Source organism: Sminthopsis crassicaudata, chromosome 4 (genome assembly GCF_048593235.1).
Source record: "Sminthopsis crassicaudata isolate SCR6 chromosome 4, ASM4859323v1, whole genome shotgun sequence".
Classification (NCBI taxonomy): domain Eukaryota; kingdom Metazoa; phylum Chordata; class Mammalia; order Dasyuromorphia; family Dasyuridae; genus Sminthopsis; species Sminthopsis crassicaudata.
In genome coordinates, this window is record NC_133620.1 from 449,822,768 (window position 1) to 449,843,700 (window position 20,933).

General features: G+C 41.4%; 1 protein-coding gene and 1 long non-coding RNA gene across 2 annotated transcripts in view; one reads left to right on the forward strand and one right to left on the reverse strand.

Moving 5' to 3' along the window:
* LOC141540056 (uncharacterized) overlaps positions 1–4,758 on the forward strand; it is a 63,099-nt gene extending 58,341 nt beyond the window's left edge. The window contains exon 5 of the long non-coding RNA XR_012481458.1: positions 3,860–4,758. This is a non-coding gene — a long non-coding RNA (uncharacterized LOC141540056). The remainder of the gene's footprint in view (positions 1–3,859) is intronic.
* RAB11FIP4 (RAB11 family interacting protein 4) overlaps positions 1–20,933 on the reverse strand; it is a 159,086-nt gene that overhangs the window by 109,251 nt on the left and 28,902 nt on the right. Inside the window, exons 2-3 of the mRNA XM_074263636.1 lie at positions 12,086–12,173; positions 8,175–8,263 (exon numbers count right to left, since the gene is read on the reverse strand). Of these exons, the coding sequence (XP_074119737.1) occupies positions 8,175–8,263; positions 12,086–12,173 (177 nt within the window). The remainder of the gene's footprint in view (positions 1–8,174; positions 8,264–12,085; positions 12,174–20,933) is intronic.

A 20,933-nucleotide genomic window follows, 5' to 3' on the forward strand; every position in this document is an offset into this window, starting at 1 on the left:
TCTTTGTATAGTGTGAGATATTTGTCTATATCTAGTTTCTGCAAACTGTTTTTCAATTTTCTCATCAATTTTTGTCAACTAGTGGTTTGTTTTCCCAAGATCTTGAATCTGTGAGTTTTTCAAGCACTAAATTTCTAAGCACTAATTTTTCAAGCACTAAATTACTAAGTATTGCATGCCTAAATTATTACATTAATCTGTCACTTTATTTCTTAACCAGTACCAGGTTGTTTTCATGGTTACAATTTTATAATACAATTTGAGACATTCATATGTGTATGTGTGTATATATACAGAAACAGAAAGAGGAGAGAGAGAGAGAGAGGGAGAGAGAGAGAGAGAGAGAGAGAGAGAGAGAGAGAGAGAGAGAGAGGGAGAGAGAGAGACAAAGAGAGAGAGAGAGAGAGACAGACACAGACAGACAGACAGACAGACAGAGAAAGAAAGAGAAAGAGAGAGAGAGGGAGAAAGAGAGAGAGAGAGAGAGAGAGAGAGAGAGAAAGAGAGAGAGAGAGAGAGAGAGAGAGAGAGAGAGAGAGAGAGAGAGAGAGAGAGAGAGAGAGAGGGGAGAGGAGAAAAGTAAGCTAAAAGAACAAAAAAAAAAGTCCAGAAACAAAATTTAACACTGTGTAATCAATGACCAACTCTGGCCCCAAAAGCAGTTGAGAATTTTTAACCTTGCTCCTTTCTTTGCAAAAATAGGAGACTATAGGTGTGGAATATCAATATTTTGCTTAATTTTGAGAAACTCCTTTTGTTCTTTCTTTTTTTAGAGGCAACTAAGGGGATCCATAGTACATGGGTACTAGGTCAAGACTTAGGAAGCCATGAATTTAAATATAGCCTCAGACCCTACAAACTATGTGACTTTGGACAATCACTTAATCTGGGTCTGCCTCGGTATTTTCAACTATAAAATTAGGATAACAACATCTTGCAGGCCTGTGGGAAGGCATTTATAATGCTTAGCATAATACCTGCTACACAGAGGCACTATTCAAATGCTTTTTTCTTTCTTTTCTCTTATTAATTTTTTATTATAGTAAATTACTTTCTGGATAGAGGAGGGGGAGGAGTATACTCAGAAAATGAAGGAGATGCAAAACAAAAGAAATAAAAAGATTTTTTTTCAAGAAATGAGATAAGTGGTATTGTGTCCAACTATTTATTAGTTATATGTCTTTGGACAACTCACCTCCCATCTTCTAAACCATAATAAACAGTGATTATGCAGATGAAAGGGAAGTCATACTTCTATGGTATACCTTATACGTCAGCCCATATGTTGACATCTCAGCCTAGGTCATACAAATTGACCAGTTTCCCATAGCAGTCTAATTCCATAGATGAATTAAGCCTGGAGCTTAAGAAAGGAGGAAGAGGATAGACTCAGTGATCCATAAACCGGAGCTTTTGAGTCATAGCTCCCACACAATTTTCAGCCCAACTGACCCTCTTCATATAATGTCCTACGGAATTTAAAATTCATGAGGAGTGGGACTGCAACTTGGATTTCTTACAACCCTGCCCTTCCTTCCCTCTCCCCCAAACCCTCAGACTCAGCATTTGCCAGGACCCACGAGCACTCTCTGCATTGGCATTTGTTGCCCAGCCAGCTGCTTTGTCATTGTCCTCCCATTACCACTCCTACCCCCTTCCCTTGTTACCAATAACTGGTTCCTTCAACGGGCCTCTCTAATTGCTCCTGGAACAAATTCCAAAGCAGCAAACCAGCTGGGATCCCAAAGCTATCCCCAGACGTGACCCAATTCATTTGGTTCAATGAGGTTCTGATAATCACATTCTCTCCCCTTCTTTCCCTCAACTCATTCTCTATCCAACCCAGGCCCCATCATTTTGAGTTGGTTGGCACAGGGATTGAGAACCAGGAGGCGTCTCCAGACTACGGGTCATTGCTCAGCTCAGGTCTCTGGAAGGAAGCTGAGGAGCTGCTGCGTCTGCTTGGCAATGATGGCCCGATCACATCTCCCTTACTTTCCCAGAATTCCATATGTGAACACTCAGACAAACTCCTGCTTGAAGATATACTGAGGTCATCTCTTTCCTCTGAAGAGTTCAAAATATTCTCATCTTGATTCCCTGCTCCTCAGATGTCTCCATTGCTTCCATTTGACAGAAGGAAAAGTCGAAGCTCTTGAGTGAAACAAGTGATATGGTGCCTAGGACAGAGTAGGTACTTAATAAATGCTCAAAATTTCCTTGTTTTAATTCTCTTTGGACATATTTATACATGTTGATTCCCCAGATAAGAGATGAACTCCATGAGAGTAAGACCTGCTTAATTTTTGCCTAGAAGAGTGTCTGGCTCATAGCAGGCACTAACTAAATATTTGCTGACTTATAGTGTCTCATAAAAAAGATCTTGATTCAAATCCTGGCTCCATTACTGCCGGTTTGATTTTGAACAAGTCACTTCATTTCCCAATGCCTCAGTTTCTCCCTCTGTCAAATGGAGATGAACTAGACCTAAGTTCCTCCCAACTCTAATTCAAGCTCCTATTATTTCCACTAATGAGATGATAGAAGAGGACTCTGATCAAGATTTACAGAATTAACCCCAAAAAGGAGATCAGAGGCCCCAAGTGAAATTAAACAATGAGGTGGTCTCAATTAATTTAGGAAGTTGAAGATACAAAATATGTTCTCCTCCCTAACTCCATCTTCTTCCTTGACTTTGAAGGTGCTGACCGGATTTATCCTTTCTTGAAAAGGACCATGACATCAGGGAGGTGATGTCATGACATGCAAGTAAATTGGATTGAAATGGGGGAGGGCTGTGCAAGATCACCTGCCTCACTTTCCCCTCCAGAGCCATCTTAGTCCAGTGGCAAGATATAGATCAGGAAGACTGGAGATGAGCTCAAATTAGTCAATCAACAAACTTTTATTTTATTAAGGACTTATGTACCTAATTGGGATTGTTAAGTGGCACCGTAATGGAGCACTGGAGTCAGAAAGACTCACAATCTGGCCTCAAGTTCTTCCTAGTTATGTGACTTTGATAAGTTATTTAAATCCTGCTTGCCTCAGTTTCCACATCCATAAAATCAGTTGTTGAAGAAATGGTAAACCACTCCAGTATCTCAGTCAAGAAAACCCCAAATGTGGTCATGAAGAGTCAGATATGACTGAATGAGAACCACAAAAAATGTGCCCAAGCCATACTAGGGACTCATAAATGTTTGCTGAATGACTGATAAATCAATTCAAGAATCAGTATAATTTTTTCTTCCACATTTTCATGTCTTTCCCTATCAGAATCTCAGCAAAAAAACATTTAAAGAAGAAAAAGTTGAGATAGACAGAGACAGGGAGAGAGGAAGGGAGGAAGAGAAGAAGAGGGAAAGGGGAGAGAAAGGGGAGAGAGGGTGGAGAGAGAGAGAGAAAAGGGAGAGAAAAAGAGAGAGAGAGAGGGAGAAAGGAGAGAGAGAGAGAGAGAGAGAGAGAGAGAGAGAGAGAGAGAGAGAGAGAGAGAGAGAGAGAGAGAGAGAGAGAGAGAGAGAGAGAGAGAGAGAGAGAGAGAGATGGAGGATGGGAGGGAGAGAAAGGGAAAGAAGGAAAAGGAGAGAAAGAGAGGGTGAGAGGGAAAAGGATAAAGGGAGAGAGAGACAGAAAGAGGAGACGGAGGGAGAGAGGGAGAAAAAGAGAGAAGGGGAAGGGGGAAGAGAAATAGAGATAGAGACTGTGTGTGTGTGTGTGTGTGTGTGTGTGTGTGTGTGTGTGTGTGTGTGTGTGTGTGTGAAGAGCATCAACATTGAGTCTGACACTTGGGCTCTTGTTAGCAGGTCTTTTTCCCAGGAAGAGCCCAAAATAACCTCCCTGTTTGCATTCCCTGCAGACTTTCAGCCCCAGTTCCTGCAGAAGCAGCTTCGAGACATTCCCAGATTCAGCCTTTGCTCCTTCTGCCTCATACTGGCCCCTAGTGGACACTCGGGAATCCACAACCAGCACTCTCACCATCCAGCCCTACCTGGGTCTCCATCACAAATCAGCATCCTTCACAATAAACCGCGACCCAATGGACCCAGGATAATCCCAGAATGCCAGAAACCCGAGGAAGGACAGTTAGGTGATCCTGTAGATACAATTCCGGCCCTGGAGTCAGGAGGATCCAAATTCAAACCCAGTCTCAGATACTTAATAACTATGTCACTTAATTAAGCCAGAGACAGAGACAGAATCACAAAGAAGAGAGAGAGACAGAGATGGAGAAAAAGGACACATACACAGAGAAAGAGAGAGCCAGAGAGATCCCAGGGACTATATTGTCATTTGATTGCACCATAGATTTAGAGCTGCCCTTAATGGGCATTAAACCTAAGTTTTTCTAATAAAGAAATTGTAGCCCAGAGACTGCCTTGCCTAACATCACAGTGATGGAAGCAGAATTTGAATTCAGATCCTCTGACTCCAAAGCCAGGGCTTGTCCCAACTGCCTTGACCTTATAGAGGAGGGAAATGGAGACCAGAGATGGGAAAGGGCTTACCCCACTAGGTCCAGATGGAATTTAAAGGGCATTTCAATAGCAATAAAAATACTTATTGAGCATGTACTTGGTTAAACACTGGCAAGAGGAGATGACAGGATCTCTGTACAGGAGTCAGAAGGAATCATTAAACCATGAGAAAGTTGATTGGCTTTCCCCCTCCCCCCATGCTTGTTCTGGGCTATTGATTTGGGGAGGTAGTGATCCTTGTCAACTCAAGTATCCTGTGCCTAATGGTCTCTTCCCTCCATTGGAGCCCTTGTTATTACTGAAAGATAAATGGATAACAACAGCTCCAAGCTCTGCTCAGGTAAGAGGTAAATTTGTAAATAATTAATAAAAAAAATCAAAGTTTTAAAATGAAGAAAGAAAAACCCAATAAGTGAATTTTAGAGAACAAGAAAATCACTGAAACTGAACAAATCACCAAGTTTGACTCTGAGAAAAATTGTTCTTCCTTCATTCCTGGCAGAGGTAGGTGAATATGAGGATGGACTCCTGGATGTTTTCAGATTCGATAGATATGCTGGTTAATTTTCCTGAAATGTTCCCCCCCACCTTTTTTTTTTTTTTTTTTTTTTTTTTTTTTTTTTTGCTGAGGCAATGGGGTTAAGTGACTTGCCCAGGGTCACACAGCCAGTAAGTGTTAAGTGTCTGAGGTCAGATTTGAACTTAGGTCCTCCTGACTTCAGGGCTGGTGCTCTATCCACTGCGCCACCTAGCTGCCCCACCCTTCTTTCTTTTTTAAAAATTGCAACCATCTCCTAACTGGCCTCCATGACTCCAGTGCACTCTGTTACACAGTAGACTGTCTTTCCTGGCATCAAGGAAGGCAGCAGATAGTGCCTCAGACACTTTTTCACTGTGTGACTTAGGTCAAGTCACAATTCCTCTGTGCCTCAGTTTCCTAATCTATGAAAGGAGATCACGCTCAGTAGTTGTAAAAGTCTCTTCCAGCTCTAAAAAGCAATGATTCTGTTACCCCCTTCACCATTTCCTCATGACTTCAAATAAAGCCCAGACTTCCTTGTAGCAGTACCCCACCTTTCCAATCTTAGCTTCCAATTCTGCCCCGTATATGGACAAAGCCTTAGAAGGTGAAAGCATCTTTCACTGTTCAAGAAACCTCCATCTCATTACTTTGTTCAATTAAAAAAACAAAAACAACAAACAACCACCTGCATATAATTCATCCAATACTCAATGAAGAATAATCGAAGTATAGAAGCTTGTCTCTCAGGACAAAGTCAGCAAACAAAATGAGAAGATTGTAAAGATATTAGCTACAACAATAATAACAGCTGGCATTTACACAGGACATGAAGGTCAACCAAGCGTTTTACAGATGATACCTCAAACCCTCCTCACTGCTTGCTTAGCCAGAGCTTCTAAACTTTTTCCACTCGTGACCCTTTTTAGGCTGAGAAATTTTTATGTGGACCTGGGTGTATAAGTATATAAATATAAGATTATATAATTACATGATGTAATATTATATTATATTATGTTTTAAAAATAGCTTTTTATTTCAAATTTTCAAAATACATGCAAAGATAGTTTTCAACATTTACTCTTGCAAAACCTTGAGTTCCAAATTTTTCTCTCTCCCTTCTCCCATCCCTCCCTCAGATAGGGGTGGATTCCCTCAGATAATCCAATATATGTTAAACATGTGCTATTGTTCTATACATATTTTCACATTCATCATGCTGCACAAGAAAAATCAGATCAAAAAGGAAAGAAAAATGAGAAATAAAAAAAGGAAACAACAAAAAGAGGTGAAAATACTGTTGTGATCCACATTCAGTCTCCATAGTTCTCACTCTGGGTGCATATGACTCTCTTTTGGAATTGGCCTGATCGCTTTATTGTTGAAGAGAGCCACATCCATCAGAATTGATCATTGTATAATCTTGTGGCTACTGTATATAATGTTCTCTTAGTTCTACTCACTTCAGTCAGAATCAGTTCCTGTAAGTCTCTCCAGGACTCTCTAAAAATGTCCTGCTGATCATTTCTTACAGAACAATAATATTCCATAACATTCATATGCCATAATTTATTCAGCCATTCTCCAACTGATGGGCATCCACTCAGTTTCCAGTTTCTGGCCACTACAAAAAGGACTGCTATAAACATGCACATGTGGGTCCCTTTCCCTTCTTTAAGATCTCTTTGCCATACAGACCCAGTAGAGACATCAGTGAATCAAAGGGTATGGCACAGTTTAATAGCCCTTTGGGCATAGTTCCAAATTGCTCTTCAGGATGGTTTGATCAGTTCACAACTCTATCAACAATGTATAATATATAATATTAATGATATATATGAATATAAATAGGCATATAACAATTACTAATATAAACATTTAATATAACAAGATAATTAAATTAAACATATAATATAAACGTTTAATAAACATATAAACATTTACTGATAACATCATAATTTCATGATCCCCACATTTAGTTATGAGAACTCTATATGGAGTCATAAGCCATAGTTTGAGAAGCTAGAGCCTAGACCATTGCAATAGCCTTCTATAGGCAGCTGGATGGTACAATGGATAAAGATCTGAAAAAGACTAGAATTCAAATCTGGCCTCAGAGCCAACTGTGAGATCCCAGGCAAATCTCTTAACCTCTGCCTCAATTTCCTCATCAATAAAATGGGGATAATAATGGCACCTATCTCCCAGAATTGTAACGAGATCTAATAAGATAATTAGAAAGCACTTAGCACGTGTTTGGCACATAGTGCTTTATAAATGCTTATTCTTGTCTCCCTAACTGATCTCCTTGTCTCCTCTCCTTCACCAATACATCTATCACTCAAGTGCAAAAAGAGATTCTCCTAAAGCACATGACTGATGACGTTGCTCACCTGTTCAATAAAAGTCAGTGGCTCTCCACTACCTTTAGAATTATACACAAGTTCCTCCATTTAATATCCAAGGCTTTCAGATCTTGGTTCAAGCCTAACTTTTTTTCCAGTCATTTCCCCTCATGTTTTTCCATTAATTTAATATTTTCCCCCAATTACATTGAATATGATTTTTTACATTTGTTTTTAAAATTTTTGAGTTCCAGATTTTCTCCCTTATCCCTACACCCAGTCCCCATTAATAAATCACATGTGAAGTTATACAAAATATCTCCATAAAAGCTTCTAGTCTAATTTTTATCCATATAAAATATGGATAAATTATTTGATTCAGTCTTACTGCTTCTAGGTAGAGCAATGGATATAAAGACAGGAAGACATGAATTCCAATACCACATTAGGTATCTATTGCCTTTAGTTATCTATTCGTTATATGACCTGGGCACTTCATTAAACTCTTGCAACCTGTTTCCTGGGAGACATGGGGTCAGCTGTGCTGAGACCACAAGGGTGGGAGCCTGATTCTTTGAGGTGCTGGAGACCTCAGGCCAGCAGGACCATTCACTAAGACATGAACCTAGCTGTGCCCTCACCGAAGGGACGCTGGGTGCCAAGGGAGCAAGCAGAGCCCAGTGAACCAAGAGGAAAGAGAATGTGTCTCCAAACTATGAAAGCTGAAAAGCACCAGGAAAGAAAAGGATCCACAAGCCCCAACAGCACAGAGATGCTCCCGCAAGAAGAGGCCAATCCTATCACACCAGTAAGATCACACCCAGCTCTTACCTGATCTTCATAGTCCCCGATCTCAGGTTCATACTGCAGAGCAGCTGTGCTTTCCATGGCCAGCACATCCTTCAGCACTTCTTCACATCCTGGGGATACACAAACAAACCATGAGAAAGAGCAACAGTCTAACCTGGAGTTTAAATTTGGAGGCATGGGGAAGAATTGTGGTGGGAAACAGAAGAGGAAAGAAGCAGAAGTGGAAGCTGTGCTATGGAACAGTTCCTCGATTCCCAAAGGGTTGAATGAGGAGATCCAAATAATCTCCAACTTCCCCTTTTAAATCATTTCTGTATCCAGCTTTTCCTGAACAGGAGTCAAGAATCATTTAACAAGTGTCTATTAAACAGACTACAGCAATATGTCAAGAAATTCAAGAAAACAAAATTGTATTCATATTAGGGAAGCACGTATGGTTCAACATTAGGAAAACAAATAAACCAATCCTGCTAACAACAAAGATGAGAGAAACCAAAGGATCGTTTTAATAGGTGCAGAATTACACAGTTTATTTTATGTCTCTTTTCAGAGTGGAGGGTGAATTGTCCCAAGCTTCAGGGATTTTGTGCAGCTGTTTTCCAAGATACTTCTAGGGATCTTTCAATTCTTCTAAGGTGGGATGATCTAAGAAAAGGTGTCTTTATTATTCTCCTGGCTTGTGCTCTGCTCTGTGAGTGACCACAAGCTTTGTTTTATTTTTTTAAATTTATTTTTAATTTTTTATTATAGATTTTTATTTACAAGACACATGCATAGGCAATTTTTCAGCATTGAGCCTTGCAAAATCTTCTGTTCCAATTTTTTCCCTCCTTCCCCCTGCCTCTTCCCCCAGTGCAGGTAGTCCAATACAAAGCATTCTTTTTTACTCTGGAACTGTGACAAGGGTCCTTCCTCCATTGTAGCTAAAAGTTCTAGAGTGCTAGTGCTCTTCCTCATCCTGGATCTGTGACCCAGAACTGTCTCCCGGATCTGAGTACGGACAAAGTAACAGAGACCTTGTAATGTCCTTCTGACTAACTGTCCAACAACCCCCTTACCATCTGTGGGCTGAAAGATCTGGAAACTGCCACTGCCACCCCCTGATTCAGTTGTACCCAAAACCTGTTCCTGGTTGCACTGATCTGTACTCATTCGCTGAGAAGCTGACTTAGCTGTGCCTTCACTGAAGGGACACTAAGTGCCAAGGGAGCAAGCAGACCAATGAACCACAAAGGCGAGAATGTTCTTCCAAACTATGAAAGCCAGAAAATGCCAGAAAAGAAAAGGAGCTTATCCTAAACTCTAGTAGTTCCACTCTTAGTCCAGTGCAACAGACATTTCTGCCAAGTTCTAAGTTGTCTTGGGCTAGAAAATTGTCTCACCCCATATTTTTGTGGATTCTGCCCTTTCAGAATTTGTTTTGAGGCATTATTTAAATTTGCTTGGATGGGTTTGGAGGAGAGTTTGGGTGATCTCTGTTTTTTCTTCCTCCAAATGTTATTATAATTCGTAATACAATAGAAAAAATGTTTTTAAATGAAAGGACTTAAATTCAACCTTCTGTCCAATCCCTATTTGATCTTGGAAAAAGACATTGGATCACAACTGTGCTCAAACAATCCTACAGATTGTCCTCAACTGTAAAATGAAAGGGCGAGTCTCTTTTAGGTCTAAACCTATGAACCCATGATTTCAAGATTGCTAATGAGATTAAACATCTTTTTCAAGTGACTATTGACAGAACTTTTCCTCCGTAAATAGTTTGTTTCCATTCTTTAGCCTTTTCCCCTCTGGGATATTCAGTTTAGGCCTTTGGTAATTGTTAGTAGTTCAGGGCAGTGAGGTGGTGCCATAGTGTGGCCAGAGTGCTGAGCTGAGAATAAGGAGGAGCTGAGTTCAAACCTAACTTCAGACACTTACTAGTTTATATAATTCTGGGCCAATCATATAACCATTTTTAACTCAGTTTCCTCATCTGTAAAATAATCTAGAGAAGGAAATGGCAAATCACTCCAGTGTCTTTGTTAAGAAAACTCCCCAAAGGGATCATGATTGAAAATGCAACTAAACAACAACAAAGTTTATTAGTTCCTTCTAAATTTTAGATATTATATTACAAATATTTCTTCTTCGGAAATAGTGGTATTCCAATATTTGCTCACATGCAGCCCAACCAGGATTTTAATACAACTATTTGTATGAAAATGAGAGGCTTTCATATTAGGAGCAGCTTGGGATTATTCAGGGCACTGCACAATTCCCCCCAAGCAATCCAGGCTTCTTCCTAATCATTTCTGTGCTCAGTTCACTGAATATCTAAAGCATCTATCTTACATGCCTAACACATACTCAGTTATTCTAATAACAACAACAATGATATTGTACTTGGAGGTTTGAAAAGTGCTTTTGAGAATATTATCTCAAGGAGGGGAAAAGTTGGAGCAGAAGGTTTTGCAAGGGTCAATGCTGAAAAATTACCCATGCATATATCTTGTAAATAAAAAGCTCTAATAAAAAATATTATCTCATTTATCCTTACAATAACCCTAGGATGCAGGTGCTATTACCATTCCCATTTTGCAGTAGAGGAAACTGAGGCAGACAAAGGTTAAGTTGCTCAGGGTCACATAACTGTAAGTATCCCAATGCCAAATTTAAACTTAGGTTTTCCCTCATCAAGACTAGCCATCTAGTTAAACATCCACATGTATCACAACAGATAATAGACATTTGTCATATTGGTCTGATAGCTTTGTAGTAACTTCAGACCTCACTAAGAATACCCTGCAGCAATAAGGAAGTTAATGTAGTCAGTCCATTACACACAAACAGGAGGAGATGGCCATCTATAGCCCTTTTATGTGTGTCAAGAATCTTTTGGTGATAACCTAGTAATGCCTTTGAGCCCCTTCTCAGAGTAATATTTTAAAATACATAAAATAAAATGCACAGAATTACAAAGGAAATAAATAATATTGAAATACAATCAGTCTTGGTGTTGGTCACTCTTGTCACTTATGTCCAATTCTAGGTGATTCCATTTGGGATTTTCTCGGCAGACTGCAGAGGTTTGCCATTTTCTTCTCCAGTTCATTTTACAGATGACAAAACTGAGGCAAGGAGGGTTAAATGACACCAGTGTCTGAGGCTGGACTTGAACTCTGGAAATCAAGTTTTCTGACTATAAGTTCAACACTCTATGCACTATGGCGCCACCTAGTGACACTGACAATTTTACACATGTTCATGGATCCCGGATTCAGAATCCCTTTTCTCTAGGGAATGAATCTGTTTTATTTGGGTCTTGCATAAATGAGTGGTAAATATCTTTGGCAAGCATTTGCCTCTCTATTTCATGCCTAAGTTGACACTGACAATCAGATCTGATTATTGGACAGTTCTCTCTATGATTCTGTTTAACAAGGAAATCTTGTATGATCTTAAGATATTCAGGAGAGACTTTGCTGGAAGGGAATCTCAATGACTCTAGTTTGTTCTTCTAAACCAAATGCTTTTTTTTTTTTTTTTTTTTTTTTTTTGCTAATCAAATGACAAGTGATGTCTTTTCTGCACCTTTTCTGTATTATAATCTTGACATGATTTTTACAGCTTGCAGGGATCTTGTGAGGATTCAGTAAGGTCAAGATACCTGGGGTTCCCAGACTCTACATCTGCTTTAAAAAAATCCTATAGTTTATAAGCCCCCACTGATGTGCCTCAATTTTTTTCAAGTCTGTCAGAGCAGATAGTTAGTTCAAAGAGCAAGGAGCTACCGTGGTAAGAAAAGTTGCACCAGGCTAGAGCATTTCCCCCATAAATCTAAGCCCATTTCCCCACAAATACAACATCAAATTCTTCAGCCAGCTGTTTCCTCTGCAGGGAATGGGGCCTCCTGCTGACAGCCACCTGCCAACCTTTCCTCCAAGCCTCACCTTTCATGGCGAACACCCCGTGGCAGAAATCCTTAAAGTTGATTCTCCCCATGTCATTTGGGTCCAAGTATTTCACAAGCTTCTCTACCTAAGAGGAAGAAAAGAAAACCAGCCGTGAAGTAATGATACTGCAAAGCCACAAAGAACTGGGGATTTGGGGATAGGGTGAGAGAAAAGAAAAGGAGCTCTGGTGAGGAGAGGCATAATGAGAAGAGAGGGGTGCTGGGAACTTCAGCAGTCAAAGGGCATCAGACTTCCAGAGCACCATGGCAGGAATTCTCCCTCCCTGCTCCTTACCCAACAAGTCCTTGATCTGGGCACAACCACCAGGCACAGGAGTTTCATTCTCTTCCTGGTGACCAATGACACTGTTTAAATCCCACAATGCAAAATCAATATCAGCTTGGAAGGTCAGATTTAATTGATTTAATTGAATTTTAATGTGGAGCAGTTAGTTGCTGACCCACAAACACAGTAAAAGCAGGAAGGGAGAAGGCAATTGATCTTGGCCCCTGGCTTTGGCATTTATCCTTTTCCCATTCCTTTTACAGGGGAGACCAAAATCATCTTGGGGTTCAGAAACTGGAGGGGCATGAACTCCAAAGACCCTTTGCACTTTGCTGAAATAGTAATCTTAATACCCTCTAGATTGTCATTGGTTTTTTGTTTTTGTTTTTGTTTTTTTTTTTCCCCCCCTGAGGCTGGGGTTAAGTGACTTGCCCAGGGTCACACAGCTAGGACTTGTTAAGTGTCTGAGACCAGATTTGAACTCGGATCCTCCTGAATTCAGGACTGGGGCTATCTACTGCGCCACCTAACTGCCCCCTTGTCATTGTTGTTTGTCCTTCATTCTCTAAGAGGACCAAGACATCAGGGAAGTGTTGTCATGACATCCAAATGAATTGGATTTAAGTGAGGGAGGATGTGCAAGGTCACCCATCTCACTTTCCCCTCCAGAGCCATCTGGGTTCAGGGACCAAATAGGATGGCCCTGGATGAAAAGGGAGACTTTTTAAGCTGAGATCTTCAGCAGCTCCATTCAATGATTAAGGCTAGATAAAATTGAGGCAAACAAACAAACAAATAAACCAAAAAAACCCTCTTTCACCTAGTCCAAAAACAAACAAACAAACCATAAATAAATAAATCTGGGAGGGGAAGACCCTTAGGGTTTCTGACCAGAGCAGAAATGATTGCTATTTACATTCTGAGTCCATCAGGACCCAAACAATGACCACATGAGGCTTGGCTTGGGACCTTCTATGGCCAATGAGAATCAGATTGGTTTGGGGTCTTTAAGAAAGAAATCTAGCCAGGAAGCCCCAAGATGTATGGTCTAGCACTGGGAAGTTAAGCAGGAAGTTAGATTTTCTAACCCTAGTTCAGACACTGACCTTGGTGACCAAGGTCACATACTTAGGCCAGGAAAGGGCTTAGGGGTCCATCTGCCCCAGGGGCAAGATCAACCACTCCAGCACTGGGATTCTCACAGTGTGTGCCAGTCATTCAGAGATAATCAGTAATTATTGAAGTGGAGAAAATTATGTTGAGGGCAGTGTGGTGGCAGCAGCCACCCAGATGGCCATCTGACCTCAAATGTGGGCAGCCAGGCCCACAGTGAGCCTCCACCTCTTCAGGGATTAGGGGAAGGCAGGCCACAAGAGGGCCATGAGGGCACAACCTATTTGTGCTATTTGTGGCCAATGGTGAGGCACAGGGACTAGGGCTGATGCAGGGAGGAAGCCCCATATAGGGTACAGTCCCAATCATCCCATCCTCATTATTCCTCTGCAGATCATTCAAGGCATATGCTCCACTTTGTTCTGGGGGGAGTTCCCAGCTGGCTTGAAGACCACGATCAGAGGGGCTCACAATCATAAGCTATTAACCATCTGCTTACTTGATCCAGAATATGAGAAATGGACAGAAGGTGTAAGAAAACCTAGATTCTAATCCTGACTCTGACTGTGTAACTCCAGGCAGGGCACTGAAGCTCTCTGAATCTCAATATCAGTTAAGGGATTCAGGGGCAGCTAGCTCTAGTGGATAGAGCAGCAACCCTGAAGTCAGGAGGTCCTGAGTTCAAATATAGTCTCAGACACTTAACACTTCCTGGCTGTGTGACCTTGGGCAAGTCACTTAATCCCAATTGCCTCAGTTAAAAAATATATTCAATGAAGGGGTTCAGCATCTCTAGAACTGTGACTTTGGAAGGTTCTGGGTAGATCATTCTATTTTGTTTCTTCCTCCTCCTCTGCTTCCCCCATTGCTTAGCAGTAAAAACCTTGAGGAACATGAGTTCTCTCCAGAAGGACACCAATATTCTGTCATGGTGAATGTAAGCCACAGGACCAAATTGGATTTACTCAACTCTCTGGTGACCTGGCCATAGGAGCTAATGAAGTATGTAAAGAATGAAGCAAAAGGAAAGCAACTAGTTATATTCAATTTGGTTGCAAAAAATTAAATGTAATTTTGACCTGCATGAGAAGCAGCATAATACCCAAAGATAAGTAAATTAATAAACATTTATTAAAGACTTGCTGTATGCTAAGTACTAGATTGGTACTGGGAATAGGAAAGACCAAAATAACAATAAGTCGGCATTTATATGGGGCTACTTGGTGGTGCAGTGAATAGAGCACTGGGCTAGGTCAAAAAGACTCCTTTCTTGAGTTTGCATCTGGCCTCAGACACTTACTAGCTATGTCACTTTAGTTTCCTCATCTATAAAATAAGCTGGAGAAGGAAATAACAAACCATTGCTGTATCATTGCTAAGAAAATTCCCAATGGGTCGCAAAGAGCTGGACATGACTGAAAGATGATTCAACATCAACAGCATTTATATAATTCTTCAAGATTTACAAAGTTTTTATAGTAATAACAATAATTTATAGATTGCTTTACAAATTTATCTTTACAACAACATGGGAGATAGAGGCTATTATTTCCCCCATTTTACAGATGAGGAAACTGAGGCAAGATGAAGTCACTTGGGAGCCAGATTTGAACTCAAGTTTTCCTGACTTCAGACTGGCACTCTGTACACTATGGCGCCACCTAGCCGTCCAGACTCCACCACTTAGAGCTTCAGAGGGAGAAAGTGCTTCAAGAGATTGAAGGATGCTACTTAGTAGAGTTGTTTGTCCTTCATTCTCAGAGAAGACCATGATATCGGGGAAGTGACGCCATGGCATGCAAGTGAACTGGACTGAAGTGAGGGAGAGCTGTGCAAGGTCACCTGTCCATTTTCTCCTCCGGAGCCAAATGGATCCAGTGGCTAGCGATAGATCAGGACAATGGAGATGGCCCTGGATGCAATGGAAACCTTGGACTTTTTAAAACTAAGATCTTTAAAAGGTCTGTTTCAGGCACAAACTGGAAAACCAAAGAAAGGATTCCCCTGAATTCAACAAGCATTTAGCAAGCACTCGGTAGGTGCAAAGTATTAGAGATGCAAAGACTAAAGTAAAATAATCCCTGCCTTCATAGAGCTCACATTTTATGGGGACTGAGCATATGCACAAATAAAGATATACAGAGTATTAAAGAGAATAAAGAGAAGAGGAGAACACTAATAAATGGGAGAATAAGGAAGGTTTTCTTTAGGAGATCCAAACTATGTTTCTTAAGAAGCTGGATATTCTAGGAGTCAGAGGTAAGGAAAAGCATTCCAGGCAAGGGAGGCAGCCTTTGCAAAGGTACCATGGTAGGAAATGAATTGTCATTGTTGTAGGAGGAACATCTGCCCCTGTAGGCTAGGCTACTATTTGTCCTTTGTTCTGTGGAAGATCATGACATCAGGAGGGGATGACATAACATGCAAGTGAGTTGGATTTAAGTGAGGAGGGCTGTGCAAAGTCACCAGCCTCACATTCCCCTTCAGAGTCATCTGAGATCAGTGGCAAAATATAGATCAGAATTATTAGAGATGAATAGCTAGGTGGTGCAGTGGATAGAGTAGCAGGCCTGACAGTCAGGAGGACCCAAATTCAAATCTCACCTCAGATACTTAACACTTCCTAACTGTGTGACCCTGGGCAAGTCATTTAACCCCAATTGCCTCGGGGAAAAAAGAATTATTAGAGATGGGCTATTGTTTCCCCTTAAAGATAATTGGTACAGAGAAAGTAATAGGGAGCCACTGAGGTTGATTGAAGAGAGGAGTGACATGGGCAGACCTGTGCTTAAGAAAAATAATTGTGCCAGCTGTGTGCAGGCAGATTGACATGTAGGGAGTTAAGAAGGACCAGGGGATGCTTAGCCCAAAAGAGAGAACCAGAGGGATTTCCTGATGCTTTGATACAAAGACAGATAAGGAAGAGATCGGTGACTTCCCATGCTTTGAGTAGCTTCCAGGAGGAGCCAGAAAGTGCCAATCAGAAGATTGGAGCAAGAAGGAGCACATAGAGTTGTGGTATGACTGTTGAACATGAGGGATATGGGGCTTGAGTTCAAATTCTGTCATTAATTATTGCATGCCTTTAAGCGAGCCATTTCATCTCATTTGGTTTTATGTTTATAAAACAGAAGAAAAAGGTGGATTCTAAGTTTCCTTCTAGCCCTGGATCTATGATGCTAAGGCTGTTTGTAATGTTGAAAGGGACATGGGTCACATCTGATAACTTGAACAAGTTCTGTGACTCTCTGATCCCAAGCTAGCTAGGGTTTTTTTTATTTAAATTTTCAATCAAGAAGCATTAAAATAAACTCCACATTCTCCAAGTCACCAGTCACCCCCATTCCTGGCACTTTCCCTTTGAGATTACCCACCATTTACACTGTTTGCTTCAATTACCTAATGTATAAAACGGGTATAATAATATACAAGAGTGTTGGAGGGATCAAGTGAAATAATCATTTTAAAGGGCTCGAGACGTGTCTGACACATAGTTGTTCAGTTGTGTGTGATTCTTTGGGCCTTTCTTGGCAAAGTTACTAGAGTGGTTTGCTAGTTTCTTCTCCAGCTCATTTGACAGATGAGAAAACTAAGGCAGAGTTAAGTGACTTGTGCAAGGCCACACAGCCAGTAAATGTCTGAGGCAAGATTTGAATGGAATTTAATAATAATAATCAGTCTTCTTGACTCCATGCTTGGCACTCTATCCCACTGTGCCATCTTACTGCCCCAGCCTGGCACTTAGTAAGTGCTACATAAATGTTAGTTGCTGTTATTATTTGATCTTAGATGTGCCCATTTGCCTCTCCCTTTTAGACTGGAAGCTTCTCAAGGACAAGGACTGTTTTTACCTTCCTTTGCATCCCTATCAATCAGCATAGTGCCTGGCACGGAGTAAGAGCCTAATAAATGTTTATTCACGGACTCTGCCCCAACATTATAAAGAAAGAAAAACAAAACTCTGCTAACAAATCTGTGGAGTCAAGCGGAACAAATCTGCACGTTGGAGGCCAGATGTTGTGAGAGTGCTGCACCAGCTTGGAGTCACAGACGGCTGGGAGAGCAGATGGAGCCTCTGTGTGTCATGGGTGTTGAGGGGGCTGTTTGGAGCCTTTGGCTCGGGCCAGCTTTGATATAAGAGCAGAGGCAGCTGCTGGTTTTGCAAACTATGCCATTGCTGAGAATCCATTCAGTCTTCACATGTGGGGAAGAGTGGAGGAAGGAGGAGGGATGTCAGGTCTTTTGAAGGATGTTTACCTCGATCAGCATCACTGCTGCATCTCCGGGATGAGCTTATTTACAGCTCTAGGTCCAGGCTTGACTGCTTGACTACTGACCTCCAGAGGGTCAGAGATGCCCCTTCTCCAAGCCCCAGAGGCTAATGGGCCCCAAACTAGGAGCTCTGAAGCTCTGGGCACTTTGCTAAGTGGGCAGCGCTGACCTGGGAAGCTCTGTCCAGTAGTGGCCTGGCAGGCTGGGGAGTCAGAATGGCTAGGAGAGAGAAGAGGCCATCCCACACCCTTTCCAACTTCCTCGCTCTCATTCAGAACCGCAGTATTACGTAAACATTCTGGCCTGGCCCAGCTCACAGAGCTACGTCATGTTCGCATGGCATATTCCTGAAGCTCTGAATCACCCAGCAGGCTCCGCTGGCAGCAGTGACTGAGAGCTTCTAAAAATATACCAGGCTGCGGGTGGGGGTGGCAGCCACACTGCCCTTCAAAGGGAGCTGGAGGCTGTTCAGTGTCGCCAAACATCAGTTAATACCTGCAGGGGGGCAGGGAAGGCACGGCCTACAGCCCACCCCAGAACATCAGTGCTCCTTTCCCTTAGCACCAGCCCATCAGGCTGCCCTGCCAGGACACAAAGCAAGTGACCCTGCACAGGTGTGTCCATGCCTGCTGGCCATTTGCAACCTAAAACCCACCAGAAATGCAATCATCAGGACAATGCAGTCACCAAAAGCCAGCCACTTATCATGATTATCAGAATGGCAAGCATTTATATGGCACCTACTGTGTGCCAGGCACAGGGTAAGTTATCACCATTGCTATCTCATTTGGTTCTCACAGTAACTAGGTGCTGTTATCATCTCTATTTTACAGGTGAGGAAATTGAGGCAAACAAAGGTTTAATGCCATGTCCAGGGCTGTACAACTAGTATATGGAGTTGTATTTGAACTCAAGTCTTCCTGATACACTCAAGTGACAGTGCACAGAGCACCAGGCCTGATTTCAGGAAGACTCCTCTTCCTGATTTCAAATATGGCCTCAGACACTAGTAGTGTGACACTGGGCAAGTCACTTAACCCTGCTTGCCTCAGTTTCCTCATCTGTAAAATGAGCCAGAGAAGGAAATGGCCAACCACTGCAGTATTTTTTGCCAAAGAAAACACCAAATGGGGTTATAAAGAGTCAGATAACACTGAAAACCTGAAAATGTCTGAATAAAAATACCTGGAGTCACCTAATGTAATCACCTGCAAAACCTTAAGTGAGTCACATGACCCAATTAAAAGAACAATAGCTTGGGGAATACTGCCAGTCACTCACTATCCAGTCTGTCCTTGGTAAATCTCAATGTCTCCAAGCCTCAGTTTCCTTACTTATAAAAAGAGGAATTTAGACTGGGAGCCTCTAAGGACCTTGTAGCTAGAAACGGGAACTCCTGTGATCAAGAATTTGGAATCTTATTTGCACAATGGGAAATTTAGACCAGTTGGCCTTTAAGATATAAAATGCAGGAGCTCCTTGATAAATCTGCACCTCCTCCATCTCTGCCAGCTCACTGGCGTCACCTCTGTCTCTTTCTTCTCTCCCAAGTCCCCTCCTCCATTGCTGGGAAACTGCCTTATTTTCTAGAGCAAATAGACACCGCCCCCTGCCATGGGAGATACTCTATAGGGTTGTTTTTCTTTACAAGTACCTTCTGCCTTTTACAAATGATGACCACACAATGTTTCTCAGATATCCCACAGTCCTAAGAATGGATACAGTAGCTTCCTTCTTCTTCAGCTTATGTGAACAGATATTTACTCAGCTCTTACTATTTCTCCATGTATCCAACTCTGTGTTGCAAAGTGGATAGCGATGGATGCAGTAGTTTCCTTCTCCTTCAATTTATGTAAACAGAAATTTACTCAGCTCCTACTATTTCTCCATGTATCCAACTTTGTGTTGCAAAGTGGATGGAGTGATGGATACAGTAGCTTCCTTCTTCTTCAGCTTATGTGAACAGATATTTACTCAGCTCTTAGTATTTCTCCATGTATCCAACTCTGTGTTGCAAAGTGGATAGTGATGGATGCAGTAGTTTCCTTCTCCTTCAATTTATGTAAACAGAAATTCACTCAGCTCTTACTATTTCTCCATGTATCCAACTTTGTGTTGCAAAGTGGATGGAGTGATGGATACAGTAGCTTTCTTCTTCTTCAACTTATGTGAACAGATATTTACTCAGCTCTTACTATTTCTCCATGTATCCAACTATGTGTTGCAAAGTGGATGGAGTGTTAAATCTTAAGAGGCAAGAGGACCTGGGTTCAAATGTTGCTTTTGATGTTAGTTATCAATTTCCCCATCTATAAAATGGGGAGAGGGGATAGTGCTTGTATTGTGTACCTCTTAGATACTATAATATATTCAAAAAGCTATCTAAAATGTTATTTAAATATGTTGTTATCATTGTTATTACTGCTGCTATTGTTACCAAGACCACCATCATCAATGAGTATTCATTATGGGCTTATTATGTGCCAGGCACTGAACTAAGCCCTGGGGATATAAAGAAAGGCACCAATAGCACTCTCACTTAAAGGCATCAAATATCAGAAATGGAGGGTCTCCAATGCCAGCTTAGTCTCCCCCTTCCCACCCTAATCTTGTAGTTTTTGAGATCAGGAAACAGACTGAGAGGGTTAAAGTGATCTTGTTCTTCAAAAGGGGAAGTAACAGCAAGAGCTTCTTGACTAGACCTAATTCTGACAAATATCTGATGCCTAAAAAGTATTTTAATATTTCCCCAAATGCTTTGCATTTATTTTTCCACATCATCCTCATCATAACAGTTATAGGTATTATTGTCCTGATTTTACAAATGAGGGTCACACTTCCACAAGGTCACACAGACAGCAAATATCAGCAGCAGGATTTGATCTCACAATCATGTCAGATTGCCTCTCTGATCATGGGAAGAGCAATAGGAGGGAGGGAGGAACTGTCTCCTTTTGGATATGGTCCAATGGCCACCCTAGATCTATGGAAGGAAAAGATTCAGAGAAAGAACAGGTTGGATCCCACGGACCCAGGACCACACCAGGCAAGTCAGCTCAAGAGCAATGGGACAGTATCAAGAAAAAAAAATCCGAAGAAACAATGGCCCCATTCAAGAAAGGAGAACATGATTATGTGAGTAGTGCGGACATTTATAAGACAAGGATGGACAAGA